Source organism: Elephantulus edwardii, unplaced genomic scaffold (genome assembly GCF_000299155.1).
Source record: "Elephantulus edwardii isolate Elephantulus edwardi_28Jun2011 unplaced genomic scaffold, EleEdw1.0 scaffold00122, whole genome shotgun sequence".
Lineage (NCBI taxonomy): Eukaryota > Metazoa > Chordata > Mammalia > Macroscelidea > Macroscelididae > Elephantulus > Elephantulus edwardii.
Genome location: NW_006399872.1, coordinates 3985818 through 3997916, shown reverse-complemented (window position 1 = coordinate 3997916; position 12099 = coordinate 3985818). Strand labels below are relative to the sequence as shown.

At 37.1% G+C, this 12099-nt stretch overlaps 1 protein-coding gene across 1 annotated transcript in view; it reads left to right on the top strand.

Annotated features, from left to right (window-relative positions):
- Positions 1 to 11345, top strand: part of LAMTOR3 (late endosomal/lysosomal adaptor, MAPK and MTOR activator 3) — a 21537-nt gene extending 10192 nt beyond the window's left edge. The window contains exons 3-6 of the mRNA XM_006893084.1: positions 839 to 897; positions 3104 to 3237; positions 8228 to 8291; positions 11272 to 11345. Of these exons, the coding sequence (XP_006893146.1) occupies positions 839 to 897; positions 3104 to 3237; positions 8228 to 8291; positions 11272 to 11345 (331 nt within the window). The remainder of the gene's footprint in view (positions 1 to 838; positions 898 to 3103; positions 3238 to 8227; positions 8292 to 11271) is intronic.
- Positions 11346 to 12099: the final 754 nt, after the last annotated feature.

The window sequence follows — 12099 nt, the reverse complement described above, 5'->3', positions numbered from 1 at the left end:
TTTTTTGCCAGTTCCTTCAAAGCAATTTTACATAGTCAAATAACGTAAGTACACAGGTTGAGGTTTGGTTCACTAGCCTAAACTAACATAAATAATAAGTGGTGTAGTCTGTCTTTCTGATGTCAGACTGTGTCCTTGGCCATCATACTTACTCTTTTGTAAGCATGGATGAAAAAATTGCTGTTAGATTTTCATTCTTTATGCCATGTTCCCTTGGCCTAGGATGATCTTTTCTTAAACCCTTTCTTTTCACTTAGTGTTGTTAACATCTTAGCTAAGTTGATGCTTTTGCAGGGAAGCCAGCTCATCTGCTTGTCTAAGCCAGCTCCTTCTTTTAGCGTATTTATAGCCCCCTAGACTTTCCATCAGCCTGTGCCACCTGTGCAGTTTCACATTGGTTAGTATGAGGTGACTTGCCAGTCTGCCCACCTTTTTGATTGTAAATTTGTGTGGGCAGTTATTATTATTTTTGCCTTACCTTAGTATCACAAATGTTAAATGCTACAGATGCTGAGAACGTGATAGTGGTATGAATGAAGAAAAATAATAGCATTTTTTCTTCCTAAAATAACTGCTCATGACCTTACTTTGTTAAACCATGGAATGTTAATAGAGTAACAGTTTTAATGGAGAATCAACTATATTTTTAGATCATCAGTAAAGTATATAAACATGTTGGTAATAAACATTCAGTTCCTGGGTGAATTTTGATAGACACGTACAATTAATAGTAAATAACTGAGCTTCCATGTTTTGTTGTTTTTAAAAAATAAAATTAAAACTGCCATTGCTATTTTGAGAAAATGGAATGATTTATTTATTTTTTTTTCCTTTCTAGTGTTGAGGGACTCCATGCTATTGTTGTGTCTGATAGAGATGGAGTGCCTGTTATTAAAGGTAAAACTAAGACCTTACGAAGAGCATTTATTTGCCTTTGATAAAAGTGTGAATAGTAAAGGAGGAAGCATATAAAACCTTTATGAGTAAATTCACTTGCTGTTGTTGTGTCCTGTTGAGTCGGAACCAATAGATAGCTGACCCTCCAGTGGCTTTTCAGAGGCAGTTTATTGCACAGGAGGAGATTGTCCTATTTTTTTAACACTTGCGTTTTTATGTTGAAGACTACAGTGAAATTTAAAATTTATTACATGTCAGGTATCACATTAACTTAGTCAGTTAAGCTAGATTTATCATAAATCCAGTTTCCCATTATTCACAAATATTTTTTTTGTTTTTTTGTTATATCATAATATATAGCGTATTGAGCCTTTATGTAACTAGATATGTACAAACATGTATCCTCATTTATTTTCCTTGTCAGCAGTTCTGTCACTAACATCATATATTGATGAATTTAATCTTTCCTCTTTCCTTACTGAAAATAAGACTATTGTAAAAAATTTTAACTTCACTTTGACATTAATTTTTAAATAATCTAATATGAATTGTTTTAATTTTTGGGTTTTGGTTTGCTGTTTTTTAAAAAAAAGAAGTAATACACTTGCTGTTACAGAGTTAGTGTAGATTCAGTCCAGTTTTACTAATTATTGCTGTGACATCCCATACTCATAATGGATGATTGCCATTTTAAAGTACTTGTATAAGCTCCTGTAATAACTTTACCAAACATTAAATGATATTCTCTGCTCATTGCTTAGAATTTCCTTTCCACCTATCACACAAGTCAGATAATTTTAGACTTTTAGACCTAGAAGGAATTTTAGAGGTTAAGTAACTTCGTTCTTTGATTTTATGGGTTAAGATATTCAAGTACAAAGAATCAACATTGTCAGTTCAGAGTTACACAGAAGCCAGTGGGAAGACATTACTGGAAGTTACCTTCTCCTAATGCCATTTGCTTCAGTGTAATTTCTAACCTAACCATAAAACACAGCCACATGGGTGGCTGTTGATAAGTCATTTGAGTCTTTGATGGAAGTGTAAGCAAAATAACATCACAGAGATTTTATCAGAAGAGGCTAATCCCATGAGAGAGAGATCATGTTCATCAAAGTAGGCCGTCAATGAAGAAGAGAAAGGCCCTTAGTGATGGATGGATTAACACAGTAGCTCAAACAATACACTGAAGGATGTCCACACTTGTGAAGAAGGCAAAGGACCGGGCAGTGTTTTGATCTGTTGCACATAGGGTTGTTTTGAGTCCAGTTTGACTTGAAGGCATCTAATAACAGCATTTTATAATCATTTAATAACAATATCCTATTAACACATGGTTAAGTACTCAACTGGTAACTGAACAGTTAACAGTTCAAACCTACTAAGTTCTCAACAGGAAAAACATGGCGATCTGATTTCGGTGTGGCAATAAGATTTAGTCCAGAACATCTGTCTGTTTTCACCTATAAGGTAGCTGTAAGTTAGAATAAATTTGAAAGCAGTGAGTGAGTTTTGATTTTTTTTTTCCCCTTGGGATCTCTTTCTTGGGCTTTGCCTTTAGTATTTACAAGCTCAAGCTTAGTACCATTGGATTGCAGCTGATTCATAGTGGACCCTCTATTGAATTTTCAAGGCTGTAACTCACTTGTGAAAGTACCCATCTTTCTCCCTCAGAGCTCTTGGTAGATTTGAACCTTCAAAGGCCATGGGATTTGGGTTAGCAGCATAACTTGCTACAGATTATGCCACAATATTTGGTTCACTCTATTTTATTCAGCCTTTTTCAATAAGTGAGAAAAATTTTAAATAAGTAATCAGGACAGGATTTTTCCTGTCTTGAGTTTTATGAGAGCAAAGGTTTTTGTTGCTTTTTCCCTGATTTTATTCTGGCTTGACTCTCAGTTAATTAGAATAGTATACTGATGCTTTAGGTAGATGTCAAGAAAGTTTATATTTAGTATTCTTTCTAAAAAAATGTTTTGAGAGTTAGCATTTCTTTCCTTCCTTGTTTTCACTGAGCTGCTGGTTAAGTAATTTTTCTCACTTGAAAGGAAAACCCAGTTGATGACGTTTTTTAAAACTTGCTATACAAAATCTTAGTATTCAGATTTTTATGATTCGTGGAAGGAGAGGGGAGAGAATCTCTAAATATACTGCCTACCATGTCCTCTGCTTAGTATTTATTTACATCGTTTCTTTTTTCTAGTGGCCAATGACAATGCCCCAGAGCATGCTCTGAGACCTGGCTTCTTATCTACTTTTGCCCTTGCAACAGACCAAGGCAGCAAACTTGGACTCTCAAAAAACAAAAGTATTATCTGTTACTATAACACTTACCAGGTAAGTTCATAAATATGAAATTGCTGATTTTAACCATCATTTTTTTATCATCTGTGTAAAATAACTTGTGTTCAATTTTTAATAATCAAGTCAGGTCACTTTTACCTCCAGTAGATGGTGCCCTTAGCTAAACAAATGTAATCTCTGAAATGACATACTTTTTGGTCTTTTGACAGATAAAACATTTTCTCTTGAAAGCCAAATGAGAAATTCTTTAAAAATTTGTAATGCTTCTTATGTCTTCATTCGGTTTTAAATGTATAAATGTAAATCTCGTGATCTCTGGCTGCATTTTCTTCTTTAGAATAAGTTAATCTCTTTAGCTTTATATCAGTGCATAACTCAGTGCATAACCAGTGCTATAAAAATAATTTTTTTCATTTTAAAAGTTATATGTTACAAAGTGTCATAGGAAGAAGGTAACCAGTACACTTGGCCTTCTATTTCTCAGAATATTACTTAAGGTAAATCTAAGGTGGTGCTTTTGGTTTTTTTTAATGATAGTTGATTGAATCAATCTCAGGATGAACCCATATGCCTTTGAGGAGCCATGATTCTGGCTTCAAAGTAAAGGCACTGAAGAGATGGGGAGGGGGAAAATAAAAAAAGATAGTTGATTGAATCTAAGAAACACACTCCTTAGAACAGTCCATCATACAAGATCAGGAGGGCAACATTTCCCAGGAATTAAGCTCAGAAGACTAAAAAGGATAGGCGGGAAGAATGAAAGAAGTGAGAATCACACAGATGAAGTATAAGAGTGCTGTCCCAATGTGTTGTGTGCTGTCAAGTTGGAACTGACTCAGAGCTGACCTTCCAGCGGTTTTCAGAGACTGGAAATCTCATTGAGATTGCCCGTCTTTCTCTGACGTAACAGCTGGTAGAGTCAAACTGTAGTTAGTGTCATAAATCAAAATGTTGTAAAGTGGTTGAATGGAAAGCTAAGTTGCTCTGTAAACTTTTGCTTACAGCACCAAAGAAATGATTTTTTTAAAAAAAAAAAAAGTAATTTTAATAAGACACACACGTACTCTTAGTGGTCATGGTGGTGCTAGACGCTGGATAGCAGCCCTATGAATAGCAAATGAAAACTTTGACCTGTCTTGTGCCATACTCTTTGTAGAGTCAGGCAAATGAGACCTCCCCAGAATTTACAAAAATAAAGCTGCTTCAATAGCTAAAAAATATGGCTTTTAGCCATTTAATTATCATTTATTTACTGAGCCCTTACTTTGTAATTGACCTTTTGCTGAGCTTTAGAAGTAAAATCATGAAGACAGCTAGGCTTATCTTATGGTTTTAAGATGCCAGTTGCATTAATATCTCTGAGGGTGGTGAAAGGAGTTTTTTAGTAGGACCTTTTGTCTTGGTTCTTAGGAAAAACATTATTGAGAGTCCCCAACCTAGTGTTCTTAAACCACTCTGCACAATCCATGGGGAGTTAGCTTGGCCACAGATTTATGCTCCTAAAGGTTTCTTACTTTTGTCCAGACTGATTAACATTTCGTAGATAAGCTGTAAACATCTTGTGGCTTGATAATTTTTTTTGTCTTGCCCTGGGCGGCGACCTGCAGTATTTTGGCATGTTTTTACACACCTTGCAGCAAATGGTTAACATACTTGTACAAACAAAATAAGGATTCTGAAGCTTCGTCTGACATACTTTGGACATGTTGCAAGGAGAGACCAGTCCTTGGAGAGGGACTGGTCATGTTTGGGAGGGTGGAGGGACAGCACAGGAAAGGAAGACCCTCAAAGAGATGGATTAATTGACTGGGTAATGGGGGTAGGTGTGTCAGAGACAATAAGATTGGCACAGGTTAGAGCAGGGTTCAGGGTTGTTGTACATAGGGTTGCTCTGAGTTGCAGGCAACTTGACGGCACATAACAACAACAACAACTATTCAGGTTTGGTATCTGGCCAACCGAGAAAGAAGCCTTCATGGAGGGCCTGAAATTTGTTTATACATGTATCCAGCCAACCCCACGGAGACTGGTAGACAGAATTAATAGGAATAAAGAAGCAGAGGAGATCTGAAGAACTTCTTGAAAGAACTGTAACATGACACCATAACCCTGAAGATAGTGAAAGGCCCAGAATGGGCTCTGCCGGAACCAGTAGCAACTGCCCATAATGACCATGCAGCAGAGCCAGTGGTGAAAAGTCCAGAAGGGGCCCTGCAGGAGTTAGTAAGGATGGCAGAAACCTGCTGGTAAGAATGCAGCTGAGACACTGGCATTCAAGCTGTGAACCAGGCTAGGTCAGTTAGCAGTGAAAAGACTGATGGCAGGAAAACTTTAGAGCTTACTCAGTAGAGGTAGAAGCTGTCTGTTGTTCTTGTTATTACTGTTGAGTCAGAATCAACTCACAGCTGCCCCTCTAGCAGGTTTTCAGAGGCTGTAAATCATACAGAGGAAGTGCTGATGACCTAGTGATAAGAAGCAGGGCTGCAATCCCAAAGGCACATGGTTCAAATCCACCAACTGCTCTGTGAGAGAAGGATGGGTAATCTCCCACCTGATTTACTGCCTACAAAAACTTGCTGGAGGTTTCGTTATGGGTCAGTTCTGACTCAATGACATGCAACAACAACAAATCATGCAGGAAGAGATTGCCCATCTTTTCTCCCTCAAAACAGCTAGTAATTTTGATCCTCCTGCCTTTGGTTGGCTGTGCATCTCTACACATTGGACAACCAAGATGAGAAGAAGCTTCAGGATGTTGACAGCTGCCTTAAACAGTAGAGAAGGATCATGCACGAGAGAGAGAGGAGGCCTCATTGCTTGCATGGCTGAGTGGACCAGAGCTAGCTGCTTGCATTGAAGACCAGTGTGGTTTCTCCATGTCAGTGGAACATTCCATACTTTGTGCACATGCTTCCTAATCCTGAGTTGTAGTCTGTTGATTCTGATTCCTATCTTTACGTGTTTATTTCCCTAATAAACCACTTAACTATAAGTGTAACTGCTGAGCTGTCTGTGACCATTGTTATGTATTATCAAACACAGAAGAGAGGTGTAGAGTTTTCCATGGGAGAGACTGCTAGTGTTGGCAGTGGTAGAAAGAGATGGAGAATGAATTAATGACTTCTGCCTTGTGGGAATCTTTTTTTGGATAGATCTTGATTCTGATTATCCCTCTTGAAGTTAGACAGGATCTGATGCTACTGCTGCTACTTATTACAGCTGCTGTTTTACAAAGAGATACTAAGTTTTTTCATTGCAGAGTTTCATCTCTATTTCATCCATGTTTCATGATACTAGTTAGGCTAGTATCTAAACATTAATTTTGTTTTGCTTGTTTTTAATTTTTTTTTCTTTACTTATTAACCATCAGTTACAGCAGTCAGGAAATACGGAGATACATTGCTCTGGGAAAGTCTTTAGTTAGGGACCTCTCCAAATTATTGAGGAGTAATGATGTCAGTTTGAGGACTGAGGTGCAGCTGATTCAGGCCATAGTCTTTCCAGTTACTTCCCGTTACTTCTTATGCATCTGAGAGTTGGACAATGAATAAGGATGACAGAAAAATAATTGACACCTGTTAGAGAAGAGCACTGAACATCCCATGGATGGCCAAGAGAACGAACAGATATGTTTTGGAAAGGGTGAAGCCAGAGTGCTCCTTGAAGGCAAGAATGATGAGGCTTCACCTCACATACTTTGGGCATGTTGCTAGGAGAGGCTATTGCTTGGAGAGGGACATGATGCTGGGAGGGGTGGAGGGTTGGCAAAGGAGAGGAAGAACCTAAACCAGGTGGACTGACACAGTGACTGCTGCAGTGGGCTCTTCTATGTCAGGAAGTGTAAGGATAGTGCAGGATAGAACAGGGTTCAGATCTTTTATTCATAGGGTCACTGTGAGTCATACTCCACCTGACAGCACCTAACAGCAACAACCACCACCGTACATATTTTGTTTGATGGTACCACCAATTGTCATACAGTATTAGTGCACTCTTAATCACTTCCTCCTAAGATTTTCACTTCCATTAATACTTCTCTTCTACCCTATCTTGCCTTGTGAATGTACCATGGACTGCCAGGAAAACAAACAGATTCATCTTGGAGAGGATTAAACCAAGCTACTCCTTGGAGGCAAGGATTCTAGGGCTTCGTCTGACATACTTTGGACATGTTGCCAGGAGGGACGGGTCCTTGGAGAGGGACATCATGCTTGGGAGGGTTGAGGGACAGCGCAGGAGGGGAAGACCCTCTATGAGATGGATTGATTCGGTGACTGGGGTAATCGGGATGGGTGTGTCAGAGGCGGTGCGGTTGGCGCAGGATAGAGCAGGGTTTAGGGCTGTTGTGCATAGGGTCGCTATGAGTCGGAAATGATTCGACGGCACATAACAACAACAACATGTAGTTGATTATTCTAAAGAGTGAGTATGTCCGTGGTGTTACTTTTTATTTAATAGGCCTTTCTAACATTTGTCTGCAAGTTGAGCCACAGAGGTGAGTTTTGTTCCAGAGTCAAAACTAAGGGCTGTCTTGGGGGTTTCTGCTCTATTGGACCAGTAATCCTATTTTTGAGATTTTTATATTTTTCACCCACACTGTCCAGGACCTTCTACTCTAATTTGCTAAGTAGTACAATAGTAGAAGCTAGGGATCGTCTAGTTTTCTGATACTCCAGGTCAGAGAGGTTGAAGTTCCTGTGGCCCATTAGGTCTTTGAATTCACTGTTTTTTTGCTCTTCTTCCTCTTCTTTGTTTCAGACAGGGAAAATGATAGTTGTAAGAAATGCTACTCAAAATCTTATAAGATTTCAGTCACTACTTACCCAAATAGGATGTAGAACAATGTCTTTGTAGACTTTTGACCTCAGTGGCTACTGAGATTATTGTCCTAAGACTCTTGGACCGGACAGCTCATTCCCTCAGAGTGATGGGTTATGATTAAGAAATTAAAGATTGAGATACTCATTCAAGTTCTATGTATTACTTTCTAACAGTACAACCTAACAGATTCTTTTCTTTTCAGGTGGTTCAATTTAATCGTTTACCTTTGGTGGTGAGTTTCATAGCCAGCAGCAATGCCAATACGGGTATGTTTTAATTAACTCAAATACTTCCTTTTATTCTCTATATTTCTGTATCTGAGAAGCCTCATACAACAAGTATTGAGAGTCACAAAACCAGAATTTGTGACAAGGTCTCCCATCGTTTTCCTTTTTTCTTAGGAAAAGTGACTTAATCTTTGAGTTCTAGTATCCATTTCTATAGGGAATGTTGGTGGCATGGTCAGGAGCTGAGCTGCTAACTCAGAAGCCCACAGTTCAAATCCTCAACCAGTTGCTCTGAATCTTGCCTGTAATTTATTATCTCTGAAAACCTGCAGGAGGGTCAACCCTTGATCATTTCCAACTTAGTGATACTTAACAATTCCATGATTGGAGTTAAACCTGCTTTCTAGATCTTAGTTGTTTTCTATTCAAGTACAACAGTGAGGGAGGGTGATTTTTTTTTTGTACAGTAGGAACGAAAATTGAATGCTCTTCAGCTTTTGAGTTGCTCACATTACTATTACTTCACTCAAACACTCATTGCCATTTGATCAGAACTGACTTATAGCTGACTCTCCAGCAGGGTAGGAAACCGAAAGGATTAAGGATTGATTCAGTTCCATGTAGACTAATCTTTTAAATAAGAATCTCTGAATCTTGAAAGGCAGGAAGATGAGTTTGTCTGAAGATTTACACCCGGTGAAAACCTACAGGAAATTTAAGTAGGAGTCATTTCCAACTCAACAGCACATAACAATGTCAGATAAATTCTGATTCATGACACTGTCAAGTTTTTGAGGCTGTAAATCTTTTTAGGAGGAGACTGCCTATCTTTCTACCTTGAGGAGCCTGATGGATTACAATTTGGCTAGTAGCTCAGTACATAATGGCACTATGGCTTCTTGTACTTCTTATAAACTCAGTGCCTTAGAGTTGATTCCAACTTATAGAAACTTTCAGATTTCTAAGGCTGTAAATCTTTATGGGAGGAGACTGCCTGTCTTTCTACTGCAAAGCAGCTGGAGGGTTTGAACCACCCACCTTCTGGTTGTCTGCCTGCCATATTGCACACTTCTGCACAACGGACCCCTTGTACTTTAAATATTGGTGCTTATCTAATCCATTCTGACTCATAGGACTGTATGTAAACAGATTGAAATCTTGCCTAACTCTGTACCATGCACACAGTCTATTAGTAGCTCTGTGGGTGAAAAAATGATGGACATTCTCCTCCCATGTGATTTACGACCTCAGAAATTCCTTGGAGGGTCAGCACTGAATCAGGGTCACGTCACAAAGAAAAAAAATTCTTACTGCACTCGCTTTCTTGTTCCATAGTAATTCACATTTATGGCAGTGGTTTAAAAACTTACTGCTTATTTTTCACAGTAGCTCTGTACAACAGCAATATTGAATGTTGGGGTATGAGGAGAGAGTATTACTGGCTGTATGGTTAAGGTTATGTGTCAGCTTGCCTGGCCATGATTCACAGTGGCTTGGCAGTTACGTACTGATGTAGCTAAGAATGATGTTGTAGTATAATATGGCAGTTATGGAGTAGTGTCATTATTCTCTATTTTGTGATCTGATGTGATCACCCTCTGTTTTCACATGCCAATTTTCACATAACCTGGTCTTTGTTATCTAATGAGGTTTTTAAGTGAGCAGTGGATATGTATTTACAGTATCCATTAGTAGGCATTTATCTATAAAATAGCAATGATATTCAGCTCAATTATAATTTTTCATTACTTGTTAGCCAATGTTGAGTTTATATTCAAGTCTATCTCAAGATTTCACAACTATTTAATATTGTTTTACTTTCTTTTTCTATAGGTGTGTTTTGTTTGGTTTTTATTTCCCACACAGTTTGAATAAGTTCTGTGATCTTGGCTGTCCTCCAGTTCCTCATCTTTATAATCAGTTTAAATGTGACTTGTTAAATCTCTTGTGTTTAAACTCTTTGAATGTCTAAAATACTGCATATGAAAACACTTTGTAAATGGTATAGAGTAGTGGTAGTGTTAATGCTGTAAGTGTATTGAAATTCAGTTGTAATAAATCACCAATCACCAACAAAGTCGTCAATTACTATAAATTATGATATATATAAATAAGTAAATTTGTGTGTGTGTGTGTGTGTAGTTGTTGTTGAGTGACACTGAGTCAAGCCCAACTCATAGTGACCCTATGAATAAAGACCTGAACTTTGCTCAATAACTATTGTTGTTTCTCTAAGCTCATAAAGTTTCCAGAGTTCTTTAGGAAGTGGATGCCATGCCTGCTTCCAGATATATATATAATTAGAACTTGGCCCTGAGAATCCTGAATGCCTAAATGTTTTTCTGTAGGACTGTGGAAGGATCTTTATTCTTTGAACATGACAGAGAGACAGTGAGATGTATAGCTTTCATTTTGGTAAAGAGAAATTAGATCTTTCAATTTTTAAAATAATTTGTTTCCCAGATTTATCATTGAATTTTTTTAAATTTCATTGTTTTTTATTACTACTCATTCATCCTTAAAATAGTATTTTTCATTTCAAATAAACATTTTTATGCCTTTCCTTTGTTGAAGTTAGAAAAGACATTTCTGATTATTTCTTCGCTCAATATTTAATAATGGTCCTTAAAATTTTCTCAGAAAAAAGTGGACTTAAAATTTTCTCAGACAAAAGTGGACCTTCTTTAGTAAAAATCATGTGTGTTATTTCTGAATTCATAGAGAAATTGAAACAGTGAGTTAAAATCAAGACTTTTCCTTTTCAGGCTCTTTAACAAAATCTGTTAATTCGTTCTGTATCTTCTAATAAACAATCTTTTCAATCTGTCTACTTTAATAATTGTTAAAGCAGCTGCCATAATAAGTGAAGTGTATAGAATTAAAGTCTCTTGGTTTAATTATTGCTAATAACTGTGTCTCATACACTTAGTAGTAGCAACACATTTTGGACAAAAAAAAATTGTATACTTTTCCAGGAATGTTTTCATAACTTCTTATTTTTGTAATCTCTTTGTTTCAGGATTGATTGTGAGCCTAGAAAAGGAACTTGCTCCATTATTTGAAGAATTGAGACAAGTTGTGGAAGTTTCTTAGTCTTATAGTGGTCTCTCAGTTCAGCAATCTCTAGACTACAGTAATGCTTATGTCTGTGGACTCAAGAAAAGGTCCTCTCTTCCACTTCATGCTAAAATTATAATCTGTAGGTAAATTTCTGGACAAATTGATTGTTATATTTCTTTGTTTAGGGTCTTGTTTCATGAGATTTGGGAATATCACAAAATGGTTCAGTCTATCACAGCTCCCATGGAGCTAAATTTGTGTAGTCACTCATTGAGGATGAGAGTCTCTCCGGTGGATCAGAATCAAAATGGTACATTGATCCACTTGAACCTTTTAAGTATTCCCTATTATAAAATATGCCCAGGCCTGCAAAATGAAGCAGGCCATTTTTATTGTGAATAGTAATGAGAACATATTTTTCTTCCTATGTTTTATTTCTTTGCATTGAATGTAAGAAGAAAGGCTTAGCAAAAGTAATAAAATCAGTACAATCACTAACTTTCCTATTTATATATTATTTTACGATACAGATGATTACTACTAGTTGATTTGATTCTTCTCAGAGGGTGCTGTTCTTTATCTAAAATTAAAATTGCAGCTAATGATTTTCTCCCCCTACTCTATACTATCTGTAACCAATCAGTGTTATATTTAATGCATTCTTTATAAAATTTAGATGGGATTTGTTCTCAGACTGTTTCCCAGTATTGTTATGTATGTAAAAATAATGCATCCTTTTTTTCATATATAAATATAAATAAAATAGTATTTTTCAGAAGTATAGTTT